The 18,042-nt window shown below is 39.5% G+C and overlaps 1 protein-coding gene across 22 annotated transcripts in view; it reads right to left on the bottom strand.

Moving 5' to 3' along the window:
• Positions 1-18,042, bottom strand: part of PARD3 (par-3 family cell polarity regulator) — a 460,486-nt gene that overhangs the window by 90,373 nt on the left and 352,071 nt on the right. For 21 of the 22 annotated variants that reach the window (XR_012585424.1, XR_012585425.1, XM_074574241.1 and 18 more), the window contains one exon: positions 10,380-10,637. Coding sequence is in view for 20 of the 22 variants with exons in the window: in XM_074574241.1 (XP_074430342.1) it covers positions 10,380-10,637 (258 nt within the window). In the remaining 2 variants the exon portion in view is untranslated. Of the gene's footprint in view, positions 1-10,375; positions 10,638-18,042 lie in introns of those variants that run through there. The other variant, XM_074574247.1, reaches the window with a different exon arrangement.

The following is an 18,042-nucleotide window of genomic DNA, read 5'->3' as shown; positions in this document are numbered from 1 at the left end:
TTTCCAGCCACCCAGAGAAAAGGCTCAGGGTACAGCCCACGGCACTTGGACTGCTCCAACCCACTACGTTCTGCTGACGCCGAGTAAGCAACCATCGCGTGTTTTAACACGGTACCCGAATGGAAAGTTTCCTGGATACTACTCTACAGGGAGACCTTCCAAGAAGAGACGGGTTATGAATCTCAACTTAAAATAGTAACACAAGTGCATTTTGGGACTAGAAATTACCGGAGTATGATAATGTAGACAAAACTTAGATGAACAGCCCTACTAAAGTGAAAGGAGCAATTTCTTTTAATTGTACATCCTTTCACAAAATGCCTTTGCATAAATTCCCATAATTGCTTTTCTTCATGATCCCCCAAAGATTTAGATAAAAAACATTACTTAAAGCACTGATTTAATTCCAAGTTAGTTTTAAATGAACTATAAAGGCCTAACTTACTTAGTGACTGTGCAATCTTACTGACTGTACCAACTCTCTTAATTTCCCTCTATCATCTCTCATATTTTTGCCTCACTTGCCATCTATAAAACTATACATGTCCTCAATTTTTAACATATCAATTTGAGAATTTATACTTTATCAGATACAGAGATTGAAGAAAACATTAGTAAAAGCAAATGCATGGAAAATTGCTTCCACAGAAAAGAAGACTCTGTCTTAAGTACAGTTTTGAAAAAGTTGGATCAATTAGCAATCTGTGAATGTTAGAAACATCTTAACAATGTCTCAAAGATGAAAGAGCATATCACAGAATGAGGAAGGGGGAAAAATTAAATTATGTCTGCAGTCATAATGAATCAAAGCCCAGAAGGTGGTCTCCGAATCAGCAGGTTTTGATGAAATATTAAGGAAAATGATTATTGATGAAAAATGAATAAGCTCTTTTTGATTTTAGCAACCTTTAAATCACACTTTGCTAATTAAAATAGCTTCAATGCATCCCTCCATTCCTTGATGGGCATTTAGCAATCCTTAGAAACGGGTGGGTTAATTTGACAACATTTTAGCAAATATGCATAGAGTTTATCTTACGCAAGCAGACACAGCACAGTTTAAGATGATGTACAAAATAATACATAGTTAAACCTTCTCTTTCTTTTCCTTTTTCTTTTCTTTTTTTTTACACTATATCTACTAACACAATTACATAGTAATGACAGGGAGCTTCTGCTTGTTTCCTCTGCAGCGTACAATACCCAGTAATATATACTACAGCTATTAATGAGCCATGAACTATGTCTCAGGAAATAAAGACCGATGCTACTGTTTTTTGTCTCCTTTGTTTGCCAGGTCAGAGAGCTTTCAGGACAATTACTCCTACTACCTAGGAGGCCTGTAACTGCGGGTACTGGGGTCTTCTGCAAATACATTTCCTTCCCAAAGATGAGTGGAAATGAGAAGTCTGAGGGACATTAGTTCTCACAGCCCTTGAAGTTGTACAGATTCTAATTGCTTTTTAAAATGCTGGCAGTAGAAATTCGGCATTCTCTTTTCATCCCAGTTTGTACTGTGCTCCCTTTTAAAGGGAAACCCAGGAACGAGGGAAGGCTGTAATCGAGACTGAACACAGAGGACATTTCATTACAGAATGCGATGCAACTCAGGCGTGCCGTGCATTATTGTTACAAAACTATACACAAAAGTTAAAATGAAGCAAAATCTGCTCCTTCGCTTTGTCTTTCATAAATTAAGTCTTATATGTTATATCACTGTCTAAGCTGTGGGCAGATGAAATTACCTATCCATTACAAGTATGTGATCTATTTACTGTAATAACATTTCATATATCCATCATGTAAGAAAGAATCCTGTGAATGCATCAGATTGAAAAGCTATTTAAATGTCACTAGCGTTTATAAGGAACAAAAAAAAAATTAATGGCAAGTAAATAAGTCTGATGTTAGAACAACATTTTTCAGAAATACATAATCATATAAAATAGGTCATGCAAGAAACTTTTTAATGTCTCACATCATAGTGCTTGAGCCTTAAGGAACAAGATTTCAAACACCTTATAAAGCAATTCTTTAACAATATGCTATGAAGTATAAGGCTGCAGTAATATACACTGTTTTCCGAGTGACGAGTGGAAAAGCATTGGTTTTTTAGCTTTCCAACCAAGAACAAAATGAAATGAGATATTTCAGCAATTTCTCAATTTCCAGGGTTGCCAGTGTGGTATGTTTTATAAGCACTCATTCAATGAGTTTACAAGATGTTTAAAGGAAGTAACCACCCCCCAAGTATGTGTAGTGATGTTCTTTCCCTTCCTAAAATTTACTGCAGAGGATTCCTCCCCACAATTAGACTCCACCACTTCCACCAGTGACAAACTACTTCGACCGTAAGCAGGATGCTTTTTAAGTCACATACATAAACAAACAAGACTGGCCATAAGGATAAACAATGTAGTTAAATATAGTTTGTCTCATCTGTGAAGGAGATACCATTCATAAAAAAAGAACGGGGCAAAAAACCCTCCAAACCACTCCAATATTAGAAGAACATAAATAAAAAAATAATTTTTATTTTACTTTTCATCCATTAACCTACATTAAATTAAAGACCTAACTTCAAAATGTGTATTTGGTTTTAGCAAGTGGAGAGACAGGATTCAGTGAAGACACAGCACTCCCTCCAAGCTCTGCCTGTGCACCCCTCTGCTCTGATCAGACAACTCGACCATGCAAAACCCCGGGCTCTTTTAAATGTTTGGAGAGGAGAAGCCTGAATCCTTCACCAAAGAGGAACAGATGGGTTGACTGGAGGGACATAAAAGATAGAAGAATCATAAATTTGTATTCTATTTAGAAAGGGCCACATTCAAGAGCAACAACAAATTAAACTGATTAAATTATGGTGTTCAAGTGCTGCATAACATCAGTTCGCAATCCAAATTTTGGTTAGCGGAACTAGCAAAGAACAGATTTTAACAGTTTACACTGGTAGGATCAAAGCACTTCATTTAATGAATGGGAGAGCCTCTGCTTTTTCAGCTCCGTGTACATAATTTTCGCAGGATGAAGAACTTCAAACTGAATTGATGGCATTAGTGGGAAATAAAGATGTGCATGTTACACACGCAGCTGGTTTTTTGGACTGCAATCCTGAGCCATACAATAACCATTCGATGCCCGAGACATTGCCTTTTCTAGTTTTTACATCATGTTTTGTTTCATACTAGGATACAGAAGTTAAGTATTCTTTTCTTTTTTTTTTTTTAATTAAATGCTGCCTTCTACCATCTGAAAAATGTAAACGTGGTTCTCTTTTTTCCTACAAGCAAGAAAACACCCAACTGGTCTACATCTGTGTGCAAATTGCACTAATATACCAATGAAAAATATTATACATACTTTAGTTACAACATATTTAAAATCCTAATACATGTTATGGCCTTAAATGGATGAAAAGTGACAGGTTTTGATCTACCCTTTATAAGTACAGTCTCTAATCAAAAGCATTAGCTGCACTTAAAGAACTGAAAATTGCAAACTTGAACAGATACTGCTGATTTCCATCTCAGGGAGCTCGTCAGCAGTCGCTCAGGACAGGGGCACTAAGGGCACCTTCGGCTGGGCCCCCCTTCACCCCCTCACTTTGTAACCCGGAGAGGGAAGTTCATCTCTCTCTTATCTTTCTGTGCATTTTCCCACTGCAACCATTTGTAGAGGTATTAACAACTCGGGCTGCTTTTGTAAAAACAAACAAATAGCTGTCACACTTCAGATTACACGGCAAACTGACTGGAGGAGAGAGAGGAAGCAAAACCACCGGGGTTTAAGTGAGGCTGCGGCTGTGGTAAACGGAGAAAGACGTGGTTCTCACAACAGTATCAGGGCTTGGTATCTATTCAGAAAGAAACCAGGACTTTCAAGTAATTAAAATGGGAGAGTTGAATAGAGTTCACTGTAAGTCTGCCATTTATTCCTCCAACGTGGTAACCCAAACAGGGAGTGCAATTGCATACTTTCACAATAGGGAGCCTACATAAATCCTCATGAATTTATATTAAAACTTGTCTTATATTCTATCAAGATGGAAGAACAAAAGAAAACAACCAACCTAAGATAATAAAATGCCAATGCTAATAGTGTCTATTGGGTTCTAAATATACGGGTCTATGAGAGACCAAGCTAATTTTTAGGCAGTCCTGGGGGCAAGGATTACTGGCTTATAGGATGAAGGGTAGCGGAACAAAAAAACCCAATGTGTTAGCGCTAAAGTGAAATTAAACCCCATGAAGAGTCTCACGGAGGCTCTAACTAATCCTTCTCCGGGTTATCACAGACAGAGGAGGAAAAATATCACAATGACTTCCCAGCATTATTTTCAGTTTTACACGTTAGAGAACTGCAAATAGTTCATTAACCCACTGCTCTCCAGCAGGTTGTCTTGGAAAGTCTGTTTGATTATCCCATAATGACATATGTACCATTTTCTAGGCCAGGAAAGTCTTTCCAGAAGCCAGATTCTCACAGGAATGAAGTTTCACTATGCCACAGAAGGGTGACATTCACTGGAAAACAAAGATTTAAAAACTATTACTATTAATTTCTGAAACATTACTGACGGCAGAGGGTGATAAACAACGAAGAACAAGGGTTCCAGGCACAGGAAAACACTTCCACATCAGCAAAGAGAAGTAAACAGAGGAAGGAGGGAAGAGCTTACTCATCATCTTATTTAAGCTAGGTTGTTACCCTTCTGCACAGCTCTGCAGGTTTTAAATATCGTTGGTGAGATGGTTTACAGTGCCATGGCCTTTCCCTTCATGAAAGTGCTCTTCAAGTCAACTTCCAGAACTGCCAAAAAATCCCTTCATTGAAGAAACAAGAAATACCCTAATATTTACAGGATGCATCACCCTGAGTAATAACTCCTATCTCCATCTCTGGTGGGCCTGGCAATAAGCTCAGATTCCTATGCATAAATGATCCCACAGACTTCAGAACGCTCCTGTCACTGACACTACCAATAAAGAAGTTTAATATAGCTGCACAAGCGCCCTGTTTTTTTAACAAATATTTATCCAGGCATGGCAATATAGTATTTCATAGCTTTCATGACCCATTCTGCTATTGCTAAGAGTTATTTTACACACACTAGAAAGACAGGTTCTGCTTATTTCAATTTTCACATGTTCCTATATTATATTAGAGTGTTTCTTTCCAGTTTCTGGGATTCATTACTCTCATGCCAATTTACGCACAAAGATACCACTGAGCGAATAAAAGTTAACATCTTAATAAAATGTTCTCCCTTTCTTTTTGGAAAAGCAGCAAGCAAAGTATGTGGTGACCTTAAAAACAGCATCTTGCAGAGTCGCACCAAACAGATGACAGTTAAAGCAAGTGGGGTTGAAAATAACTGAAAATAGTTCCCAAATATTCCTTTGACATAACTTGATGCCACTTCTGATAGAAAAGGAACCAGTTCATAAAGGTCTCCCTTCTAAAATGAACATTTTTTCTTTTTAATGGCAAAATGCATGCAAAAAGCATATGATTATGGTATTTATGTTTCCATTAAAATGTCGTCAGCATGCTGGAGGAGTCTAGCCTACTATTTTCGAGCTATTTAGATTTACAGCAGCACAGTGCCTATTTTATTTCAATTATATTTCAGGACAATGCACTTTTGGTGGGAAATGATTACAGAGTGACAGCCAGTAAATGTCCATTAGGAGTTGTCTTTCTACGTACTGCTCAGCTATGGCTGTCAGGTGATGGCTATAAAACCCCATTGTATAGCATCATTGTCATCTACACGAAAAACACTATTGATCAGTCGTGCAGCTTCTCTCCTGTATGATGCAAAACATAGGAGAAACATTTTTTAGCTAAAAGCTTTACCCGCAAGAACACAGTTCTTGAGACACTTCTTTCCTGAACTGTAAAATAAACATAGATTATACATTCCACCTTGATTTCACTCCGTTAATGCCTAACACAAGAAGTTAAAAACTTCTTAGCAGCCTGTCTCTGTAAGCTATCAATACCTAGGGTGGAGCTAACACCGCAAGGGCAGCTGACGTACGTGCAGCTATACTGATCACCAATCACTCTCAACGTATTTTTAAAATTTATTTATTTATTGCTAGAGCTTCATTTCATCTAAGCAATAAACTCCTCCTCTGTTAAGAAAGAGAATCTGCTTTAAATGTCTAGCATCAAGAACAGAAACCAACTTTTTTTAGCGCTACTGGAGAGACTTGCTATGACTAGTGTAACTGGAACTGAAAGTGTTTAAAGATTCACAGGAGTTACTCATATGCATGGGTTACGGAAGAAGCCCCCCAAAAAAAGAATCTCCCATGTTTCAATGACTTATTTAACAGATGATAACTATCACTGAAAATCCAAACCAAACCAACAAACACCACCACCACCGTTCCCCAAATTCCACCAATATCCATCAATTATTTAGCTCTGACGCAACATAAATCTGCATTAAAGCAATTCTAAACCAGCTTAAAGTCCTGCAAGGATATTTTTGAGTAAAATTTACTATTTATAAGTTGTTGTTTTACTAGCCATTTTTGGCAAGATGGGTAAAGCGATCTCACTGACACACGTACAGATGTGTGTACAGATGTGCAAATTTCCAATGAGTAGGTTAACATCTCTTTCTCCTTTGCTGTATTTTGGCATTATACAATCCACTTTCTAATTTAGAGAAATGGACAGACAAACTATTTAAGGAATAACCATGTTCTTCTTACTGTTTTGACCTGTCTGTCGACAGTTGCAGTGCTTGGGATACATACAAATATAAAATATCCAAGAAGAAGAATGAAGAAACAGACCTGTTTTTAACACTGGTTTCAAGTTAGGTTATGAAGTAACTTGGAGAACCTCTGCCTGACAACTTGATAGTACCATCATTTGTTGAATCACTACAATAGCTGTCCTAGTAAGATCCTTAAACTTGCAAAAAATAAAATAAAATTGTCCGTTATTCTGATGAGCAGTTTACATACTTGTCCTCCACTTTGTTATCATTCATATGCCATGACACAGTTAAACTTACATCAGTTGGTGGCATGTGTTGATGAAAATAGGAGAGAAGTTGAAGGAATATTAAAGAAAAACTGACCCTGACAAGGCCTCACACACAGGCGCAGTAATTCTCTTGCAAGTTAAGGAAAAATTTGTCATAAGTGTTCAGCAATGGTATGCAAACTATTATGGGACATTTTGTTATAGGCTTCTTTGTAGGAGACTTTTAAATAACCTTTTGGACATACTTAAATGTCAAATTTTGCTTGGCACTAAGCAGCAAACTGTAATAGAAATAACATTTCCCTTATAAACAATGCTGCTTTTAATATGAACGTGCTAAAGATTTGAGACAGCCTGGCCGTTACCAGCTCCCGGCAGTTCAGCGCAAGGGGATCATGCTGCGAGTGATTTCCCTTCCCAGCCACAAAGGCTGGAAGCGATTGTTTCTATTTAGGTAACCTCTGAAACGTCCAGAGGAAAGGAAAGGATAGCAGGGCAAAGGGGTAAAATACAATGAAAATAATGCTCACCACAGGTGAACGCTAATGTAAACAACATTTTAAGGATGCAGAACTGCAACCAACTATTTCTCCTCAAATTTCTTGTTGCATTATCAGGCTAAATCAGACTGCAGAGAAGAGAGCTCCCTGGAGAAGAGCCTCATGAGGAGGCACTGGGATGCTTGGTGTGGAAAGGGGCATCGTGGGAGATGCCGAGTGAAGGGCGAAGGTCTCACTGCTGGAAAGGGACGGCAAGAAATAAGTTGCAATGCACATGGGGCGAGGAGCCAGGTATTCTACAGACAGGGAGACAACACAGTAACAAGTACCTCAGGCCCACATGGCCACAACTGTTTCTTAAAATGATGCTCAGATGATACTTTCTTAATACTTCTAAACTAAAGCCTGTAAAGCACAGAGCAGCCTTGGGAAGATAGCTCAGCAACGATCCAGGCTCTCCTGCTGAACGTTACACGGGGTCAAGCTCCCAGATGTCCCTCCTGCACCTCCAGGAAGACTGAAAGCTGCTCCCTCGCAGCTCTTACACCTCCCCCGTGACCAAAGCAGACGACACCCTCTCCCAGCAGTGGGCCCGAGGTACAGACCTGACTTCTGTGGGCATTAAATTTGCGCCTGAGATTGAGCAAGTCGCTGCAACATTCCCCAAAAGGTCTCCCAGTGTCGGGTAGGATTCACCAGCTCCGTATTTTGGCTGTTAATAAAGGCGTGAGGAGAGAGGAAAGAAAACCCCATACACTAGACACCTTCATGCCTCAGACCCTTGGACAGGGACTTCAGAGCACATCTATAGCAAATAATAATCTTTTTCCATCTGGTTTGCCTATTTCTTTCCAGGTGTTTCTCATCAAATGTGTCCCCCCTTTACCGCAGGAGTCGGGGTGGCTTTCCCTGCCCCAGTTCTTGTCCCCGACTTGCATTTTCTCCCTCTGCTCAAGCCCGTTGTGTGCGCTGGGTCTTTCCTTTTGTCACGGATCGATCCAGCTGGGACAGACGGGTCCCTCTCTGCTCCAGGAGCAGCCTGAATGGGCAAAACCACCACACTGCTCTTCAGCCCTACCCTTGTGATTAACATCAGAATCCCCCGGTACTCCGTTATCTTCAGTTTTACTCACTCTCTCCCAGCTCTTTTATCAGCAATCACACAGAGTTAGCTAGGTCACGCAGGTCTTCTATTTCGCCGTGCCAGGTTTGCATCAAAGAACTTTTTTTTTTGCTGATGTGACATTGATGCCATTCAGCTCCAGCATGAAACACTGCCTTTGGTTTAACAAAACCAGCCGTGAGAGTCACCACGCAGCAGCCATATCCGACCAAACTATCTTGATTTCCAATGGCACAAAAGTGCAGAAATGTCAGGCAGCTGGGCATACCAGCGCCAGTCAATATAAGGCTAAGGAATATAAAATTGGAAGTGCATGGATGAAGCTGTCATGTCTTAAAATTATTTTGCTTCCTTCACTGAAATAATGTACATACCCACAATATAAAAATTACGTTTATTTAATATGAAAAGTAGACCCTTTACACAGTGCAATACAAGAGAGCAGGGTGACTGAGAAAATGAAAAGGTAGTTGCATTTCTGAATTTTAGGAAAAATTTATGCTTTCAACAACACAACTGAGATTTTCTTATTTGTCATGTTAGAGGATATGTTTTTAGCAATATTATGTAAAGGAACTTTTCGAAGTAGATCCAGGGGAGGGTTAAATACACCAATCTCTGTCCTAAATTAAAAAAGGTTTTAGACAACTAGCTGAACTCTGCATGACAGCTACTTTCCTTAAGACCAAAACCAAATGACTCTGTTACCACCTAGAACAGAACATGCAAGATGAATGCCAGTCTTCATGTAGGGCTATACAGACCTCAGCACTGCAACCAAAGACACCGCTTTGCTCTTTTAACTGACAGTCCAGAATTTTTCTTCTGGAAAGAATGAGGTTGAAAACAAAGCAACAAATGGTTTTACTATGAGCTAACTTAATAAGCTCTGAAAGAGTTAACGATACCTCCTGCACTAGGATTTTAGTGTTAGCTTTTCTAAAATGAAGAAAATGCAGAACTACAAGATCATAGATGTAAGCCAAGAAAACAGATGTATTTTCATTGTTAAAGTACAAAAAAGCTGTGAATTTTGCCTTTGGTTATTTCTACTTTATGTTAGTTTACATGCCTGTTTTAGCTTCAGGTTTTCAAATGAACTCAAAACTCTATCAACAGAAACCGAAGTTTTGTCCAATTTCAGTATAAAACTGGGTACGACTTAGTTCAGATAATGTAACCATAGGAAGAGTATAAATCATAAGCTACAGCCTAAGAGAAAGTAACTCATGAGTCAAGCTTGGAGTTTACTCACTTGGGTCTATATTTAATAAAAAAAACTCCACCTGCTAGACTGAAGTTCAGGACTACGGTAGGACTAGAATCCAGGTAAACTTTAACCCACTTTTGCTTTAAACAGTAAGAACTTCCCAAAGATATTGTAACTGCCATGAATAGGTTGGAAATGTTGTATTCCACAATTGTATCAGTTAGAGCTCTGGTAAATAAACCAGATGACGTTACAGCTTTGAATGCAATTTGAATTATACCAAATGGTGACCCCAAAACTGCAAACCATCTGAAGAATGAGAAGAAAAACAGCAGCTCTGCAGAAAATAACTTTTGCATCCCATTCTGTAAGTTTGATTTGCGTGAGTTCAATACTTTTCTACATAAATGCTTTTAAAAAGTCATTAATAAAAATGCAGTTCTGACTTTCCAATTGATGTACAGTCATCTCCCGTAACAAAAGCATTACCAGGGTGGATTCTGAAAAAGTGTATTGATTGATGCCTGGTGCCTACCTGTCTACAGGTGAAGACTTTGAATTCCGTGGTTTCTTCACTTGGGCGTACAAGGCTTCCACTGTCTGCCCTTCCCTCGGGCTCTGTGGTCGGGTGTTCAGCGTTATTGTGCCGCTACTTGAAGAAGAGTCATAGGAAGCAATCCCAGCGTACATTGGGTCCGCATCACAGCCAAACGTCCGGTTAAAGTCCTGTATCTCTGCATAGTCACGTTCACGAGCTTGTCTCTCTCGAAATTCTCGAGTTTTTGCTTGAATTCTGAAAAATTAAAAGAAGACTGAAACTAATTTTCCCCCCCCAAGTTGCTGGAAAGCAGCAGTTAGCAGACACTTTAGGTAGCCTGACTTAATGAAAACCACTGAAGTGTTTCCAGTTTCAGTTTGTCATGGAGTCTCAGGTTTACCTTGGATATTGAAGCCTAGAACAAGGCAATGCTACAATCAACAGTGGTCTTTAGGGAAGAAGTCTGATTATCCACTGTCTTTTTTTTCATTATTAAGTTAAATAATGACTAGCCATAGCTGTTGGTAAACAGAATTTACCTGTTGTTTCGCGCATCTTAGGATGCCTGTGCTATCACCTGACCTGTGTGAGAATGCTCCGACACCATTCCTATTGTGTTCTACTCCACCAAAGCCAAACAGATTTAATGGTTCTAATGCCCACTTTTAGAGAGGAATTTTAATTTTCTTGGCCCAATACCACAAAAATCATACTTCTTTCAGAATTTCAAAACTTTGTAAGGATAAGGGATACACATATATATTTATGTATGCATGCACATAGTAAACAGCAGAAGTAGATTCTTCTATGAATCATTTAAAATATGCATGTTGTGTTTAAAATGTAAACAAAGTGAATCTGGCACCGCTCAAAAGTAGGCAGTTTCTTCTCAGAAAGTAACAACATGTGCCTTATGTTAAAGTTACAAATGAAAGGTGATGCCGTACTGGGGCTTTGTATGTAGGTGCACTTGTTTAGCTGTACAATAAAAAGTGACAGATAAAATCAGATGACATTTAGGAATCTGACAAACACAAATTGAGCATGGGTTATATTTTCAAAAGCACACAAAGCTATTGCAAAAATTTGATCTGGGCTTCAAAGAATTTTAGAAAATGTGATGTATCACACACACATGCATAGCACACTGAAAAAACCACAATGCCCCCAACAATTGTCTCCCCAGACCAATTTAATGCTCTGTCATCATTGCAAAATGAAGCACTCAGCTGTCTCCTCCCTTCCATTAGGAAAATGTGCTCCTTTTTCATCTAATACACCCACAGCTACACAGTGTGACAGCACCCATCCATTCAGACTACAGCTCTGCACACCTCTGTCACGTGCCATTTCCAAAGACAGCTGGTCCACCAAATTTTAACCAGAGCAGCCCACTCAAAGCCTCTGTCCCTTTTGAAAGCAAGTATTGTCTCTTTTGAAAACAGAAAAGCCTTAACGTTAGGTAACTTTGACATTTGGGGAAATTTTAAACTTGGCCACAATCAAGATTAGTCTTTGCAAAAAGAAAAGGGGATACACAAAGGGTGGGATGCAGGCTGCAGTTTAAGACGTCAGAATTTAGGTGCCTGCAGTAGCTGAGGTCACACCAGCCAGACGTGCAGGCTCCCTTCACAGCCCAGGGAGCCGTAAGTCAGCAGCTGGTATATCCCAGCGTGCAAGGAGTCGCTCTAGAGACACTTGTGTTGCTGTTGTTCCTGTCTTCCTCGGGAGCTTGGATACCCAGCCTTGATTCAGCGGCTCAAACATAGGCAGCTACGGTGACCTGACATCCCCAGGTGATCCTGCTGGACTCCAGCTGCTAGGCAAGAAGGACTCCTGTCTGTCCTTGTCACATCTGCCAGACCCTTGCTGGCAGCTCAGAGGCTGCGGTAACTCAAATAACACGAGATGTCTATGTCCAAGCATGTGAATCCACCCCTGCGCTGGTATGCGAACATCTAAACGTACGTGTCTTCATCAGACTGAGTCCCGAGCAATTTGTTCTTTCTATACTAACACAAATCGCCGTAACAAAAGAAGGGAACAGGAGGATGGCTCGAATGGGCAGACCTATTTTCCCCCCAAATCCTACAAGTATTGACCAAGGACACTGATTTGGGATACAACCGGTTGGCTGAACTCCCTTCAACAGCCCGTGCCATCTACATTGATGGTCCAGTGATTCACTTACATGCCTCAAGTTATATCTCGGCATAATTCCTCTGTTTACGTCTACTACCACTGACTTGTGCACCACGACGCTCACTCATATTCAGTCACAGTGGAAAGAAAAACAACCATACCCAAAAAAAAAAAAAGGCACATAGAAGAAATCTGAGGAAGTTTAACTTAAACCGGCATAAATTTTTAATATTTCAACTTTGCAAAAACAAAATTATTTTCTTTACTGGCTGCTTTTTATTTTAATAGGGAAAATTGGAAATGAAAACAGTAACGCTATTCAGCTGACAGCATGTTCCTCCGCAACTTCAGCAACATCAAAGTGGAATTGTTTTTTATTTCTTGTTTAATTTACAGAGAGGGACTCAGGTTTAAATCCAAAATCCATTTCAAATTTAAACTGTGTTTCTGCATGCATATATTTTAAATAAAAACATTTTTTTTACACTGTCCTATACTCCAAAGCTGTAGTTCAGAAATGTTACAACCTTAATCACCTGGAAGGTATCTATGCAGAAGGAAAAACAGGCCTGAAAATGACCTGCAGCTGTTGATTCACCTCTGCATGTTTCACTTCCAATTCGTACTCCTGTATTAATTACCCGGTGGAGGAATGCATTTGGCTATTGGTATTTGTCCTCTGAATGGGAGAAGCAAAGGAAATCAGAAATTTCCTAGACATTGGTAGATGTATAGCAATCACGGCACAGGGTAATCCGGTCAGAAAAACCCCAATGTTATCTGAAGTGCTTATAAATTACCACTATTACTGGTGGCAATTAGTGACACTGCCCTCAGTGTTCCACTGACCACTATGAGAGATGCTGGTGAACTTATCTAACTTTTGACCATGAATATCACATCAATCTCTACAGGTGCAGACGTGAGTGTCCCCCGTTTCATGTTAACCAACTTTTCTCATCTATCTGCTTATCGGCTATTTAATGCATTTGGACACAGCACCATTTGCAGCAAGAACATTAAGATTCTCCCATGCGTGGTTCAATGAGGGACACTTATTCCTGCTCAAGTGGGAGAGAACTGATTGTTGAAGTGTTGTGCAAGTAATTATGTTCACATCCACCAGGAAAATTTTTAGAATATTTTCTACAATTGCTAATACAACATGTTAATACAAATACATAGTATTAAAAATCAGAGTCTAAACGCATTATAAATCTTACTGTTAATTATAAGCAAAGTACTCGGTAACCATTTGCAGTAAGTAACATTTAACAAAGGATAACTTTAAAGTGAAGCTTATAAGATGTCCGACTACACTGGCACACAACATGTTGTGATTTTTTTCTCTTAATTAATTTTCTGTGCTTTATGTTTAAACCGCTGTGCAAGTCCTATGACTTTCACATGACAAAAGCATAGCTGTTCTGATTACTTAACATATTCTTAAATATTGTTTAAAATAGAGCTTTTTTTTTGCCTTCTAAATGCAGGACATACTCCATTTAAACATTATGTCTCCAAATTTAAAGGAACCAAACAACCAGGGAAAAAATATGTAGATATATTCTTGAAAAGAATAACAGCTATCAGCTAAATATTGCACTACCCCTTTTGCAATTATAATAGTTTCTAACTCTGAATATATTTTTATAGAAGAACCTGAACTTAATGCAATGTTATTTTTTATGCTGACCCCCCACTCCTTGTGCACACGGTATATGGATGATATGGCCTAAATCTTTTGTTAGCGTATATCGCATGAAGTATACATACGGGAAATGCCGGTGCAGGCTATTGTGGGAAAGATTAAAATGATTATGTAAACACAGTGTGCAGCACTGATGAGAACCTGGGATTTGCTCTGTACTTCAGCCCTAATCAGCAACGCTCCCGGTATTGAAGTCTAGTGTCTGGAAAAGAGTTTGACCACAGTGCTTTGGTGTCACAATGCGGATATGTGTATTAAGCTGTCTTCACTGAATTGTATTCCTTCACAACACAGCACAAAAAAAATGCATGTGTCTGAAATTTCAGATCAGCTAATTTTGAGGATTTATGGCCTTCCTACGGATTTTGTGGGGGTTTAACAATAATAATAATAATGCTTAGCATTCACATAACTCTTTTCATCTTCAAAGAATTTTGCAAAAACTGGTAATCAATTTTGCAATGTTTAAATGAAACTTCACTTTTAAAAATACAAAAGCTATCCCAAGAAGTTTCTAAACCCCTTCTTGCTGAAGTGTTAATACTGAAAATGTCAACAACGTATTGTCATGCTTTTGAGACTCAAATTATAACGTTCAGTAAAGTATAAACTATCCTCATGCATTTGTTTGCCATTCAATTCATAAGCTAATGATAACTGCTTCAAATGACAATATTGCTAGCTGCAGAACTTCCTATAATTGTTAGAAGAGCTTTTCACTGCAAGATAATCCAGTAATGATAGACATACCCATTGTATAGCGATTCCTATGCACCTGAAACGGTGGTCACAAAAGTAAGGGAAAAGCTTATGTGCTGCTGCTTCCAGCCAACAGCTGCCACCTCGTTCCCTTCTTCAAACCCCTGTGAGTGGGATTCAGCTTTCAGATGACAGCAACTACCATTTTAGACACCTAAATTTAGGTGTTGACAGATGTTCTGGGCTTCCGCAAGAGTTGGTGAAGGGTCAGTCCCATCAGGCGGCTGCCCGCGGGGTCGAGAGAGCAGTTCAGCTGAATGGCAGAAACGTGCCCATTTTAAGGCAAAGCCAAATCCTTCTCCAGGCTCTGCAAACTGTGTCAAGTACATCGCCTTTGACCACAAAGTCATGTAGATCCCATCTAGATACCAAATTAATCACATTAGTCTGTGAGCCGAATCCCACCCTGAACCAAATACTTAACAGCATTTCTATCCGAACCAAACTTGAACTTTTTTTCAGCAATGGAAAACACAAATCCTGTGGTGTTGGCAGAGCTGTTGTGAGTAAAGGTGAATAAAGCAAAGTTGGCAAAAGAAGAGAAATAGACCCTAGTTTCATGTAGTATTAAGAGTAAAATTATATTGCCAGTCCCTTGGGAGCTTCAGTCCCTTTCATGGGTTTTTTTCATGTTAGTGATTTGGATCCTTGCAAAAAAATCACCTACTTATCTTAATTGATGAACACAGCATGGGAAGGATATTCACGGCTAATACATTACATTAGCTGTTGCAATGGCAGCAATGTCCTCCCCTAAGAGCAGAAACAAAGTTGGCTGCTGCTTCTGGTGTGCAATTGCTTGGTCAATTCAATTAATCCTCCTGCTGCTGCCAGGATTCAGCTATTGCCCAAGTGATAATCCACAACCTCGTCTTTTTCCACCGAGGCTCACTCATTTACAAAATCAGTACTGAACGCTTGCAGTTCCACATATGTGAGATGGCTGACAATGTTTATTAAGGATAGAAACAGCATTGTGTAAGGACAGAAGCTAAATGACAAGCCATTCACCACTGCCAGTTCTCAGTTCTTCTGCCATCAGACTGGCATGCGTCGGGATGATGGATTGAAAACAGAGAAAAACGACGACACGTTTATAAAGCCAGTCAGCTCATTTAAGTTAGTCAGATGGGATGAACGTGTTCAGTCAAATTTTTGCCAGATATTGTTTCTAATAAAGAGATCAGTAGGTGCGTTGGCCAGTAGCCACATCTTGTCAAATTTGTCCCCTCCTCCTTTGCTAGTGAAAAATACCTTGCAGGCACAGCGTGCCAGCCACTAAGCCAGGTCTTGCCGTTCCTCCTCCCCCTCTCCTCGACTGCCTCCAGGGCTTTAATGGCCCTTTTCCTAATTTTTGGCAATCAAGTCAACATGGGAGTTTGTCCTCTCCTGTATTTTTCTTTGACCTTTGTCTGGATCCAAGCAGAATTTTTCTGACAACTACTCTTCTAATGAGGGTACCTTGATTATAGGCATTATTGTGATTTCCCTCTGAACCGGCATATGACACTTAGCTTTTCTTATCGTGATTAGAGCTAGTCAGTTATCACAGTTATAACCATCTTTCAGCAAAGCCATCTGCTTTCCTGGGAAAATCACTCTAAAGGATCACTGTGGGCAATGGATAATCATGGGCAGCAACAGCAGTAGCTTGTAAACACGACAGACATCTCCTCTTCCTCGTTTACTCCCCCCCCCCCCCCCATTTCATTCAAAACTTTAGTATATTTAAAAAAAAAGTCAGAAAATACTGCTGGCTAAATATAATTTTTAAACTGGAGGGACAGAGACCAACCTTTTTTGAAGATGTTAAAAGAAAAAAATCCTAACAGTTCTGTCATATCCCCTGTGTACATACATGTGCGGCCAACTGCCTAAAATATGACTGTCCTCTGATCTCAAACACCTGAAGAAACATATACAAAATGCGGTCAGTTTGCTATGGATAAGCACAAGCATACAGGGACGAAATCAGAAAGGCCAAGGCACAATGTGAAAGAAAAGTAGCGGGGAGCTTTAAAGGTAACAATAAATCATTGCGTAATTGCATTAGCAGTAAAAGGAAGAGCAAAGAAAAGGTTGCTCCCCTGCTCAGTAGTGAGGGAACGATATTGACAGATGATGCTGAGGAGACCTAAGGCTTAATGGTTTTTTTTTCTTTGCATCTGTCTTCACTAAAAAGGTTGATTTCAAGCAGGTGGCCAGCACAATTGATACTGCCACCAATAACAAAAAGATCTCCAATCTAACAGCAAAAGAAGTAGCTAGAAACTGGTTAAGCTAGTTGAACTTCATCCGACACACACAACTGTCTGAGGCAGTCTCAGACCTTTTTCAGTAACCACGAGAACCTGTTGAGGACAGCTGAAATATTGAAAGACTAGAAAAAGTCAAATGTCCCTCGGAGGAGGAGAAGAATTATAGACTCATCAGTTAAACTTCAATCCCCTTTGAAACAAACTATTGGTAAGCACAGAGAAGATAATGGGACGAGCAGTAGCCACCATAGATTTATCAAGAACAGATGCGGTCAAGTCAATCAGATTTCCTTCTACAACACAGTGAATGGCCTCGTGAACAGTGGACAAAGGGCACTTCCCAGGCTAAGAAAAGCAGCAATGGGATGGATGCGATGGGTTGAACCAGGCAGTTCCGACAGAGTATTTAGAGAGCAGCTCTCAGCCACCCACAGTCATGCTAGATGGACGGATCGAGACATTTTCTATACGGATCTCTCTCTGAATTTATTCAGGTTTTTCATTATTAATTAGGACGCTACTGAATCTGCAGAAAACCCAAATGCAGGAATTTTGGAGAAAAGGATTAACATTTTAAATGTTCTTGAAAAATAGACAAAGTAGACTTCAAAAATACAATTAACTTCAGTAACAGCAACTGGAAGGTAATTTACATAGCTGGAATAATTAAGCATCCCAATTAAAACTAGGGGAAAAATCTGTGAGTTGCTTTTTCAGGAATGGATCTGCAAGTTCTACTGGATAACAGATACTCATGAGTCAGCAATACCAAGCTGTTGGGGAAAAGAAA

Source organism: Larus michahellis, chromosome 2 (genome assembly GCF_964199755.1).
Source record: "Larus michahellis chromosome 2, bLarMic1.1, whole genome shotgun sequence".
Taxonomy (NCBI): domain Eukaryota; kingdom Metazoa; phylum Chordata; class Aves; order Charadriiformes; family Laridae; genus Larus; species Larus michahellis.
Note: the sequence above shows the minus strand (reverse complement) of the source record. Positions and strands in the feature narration are given on the sequence as shown.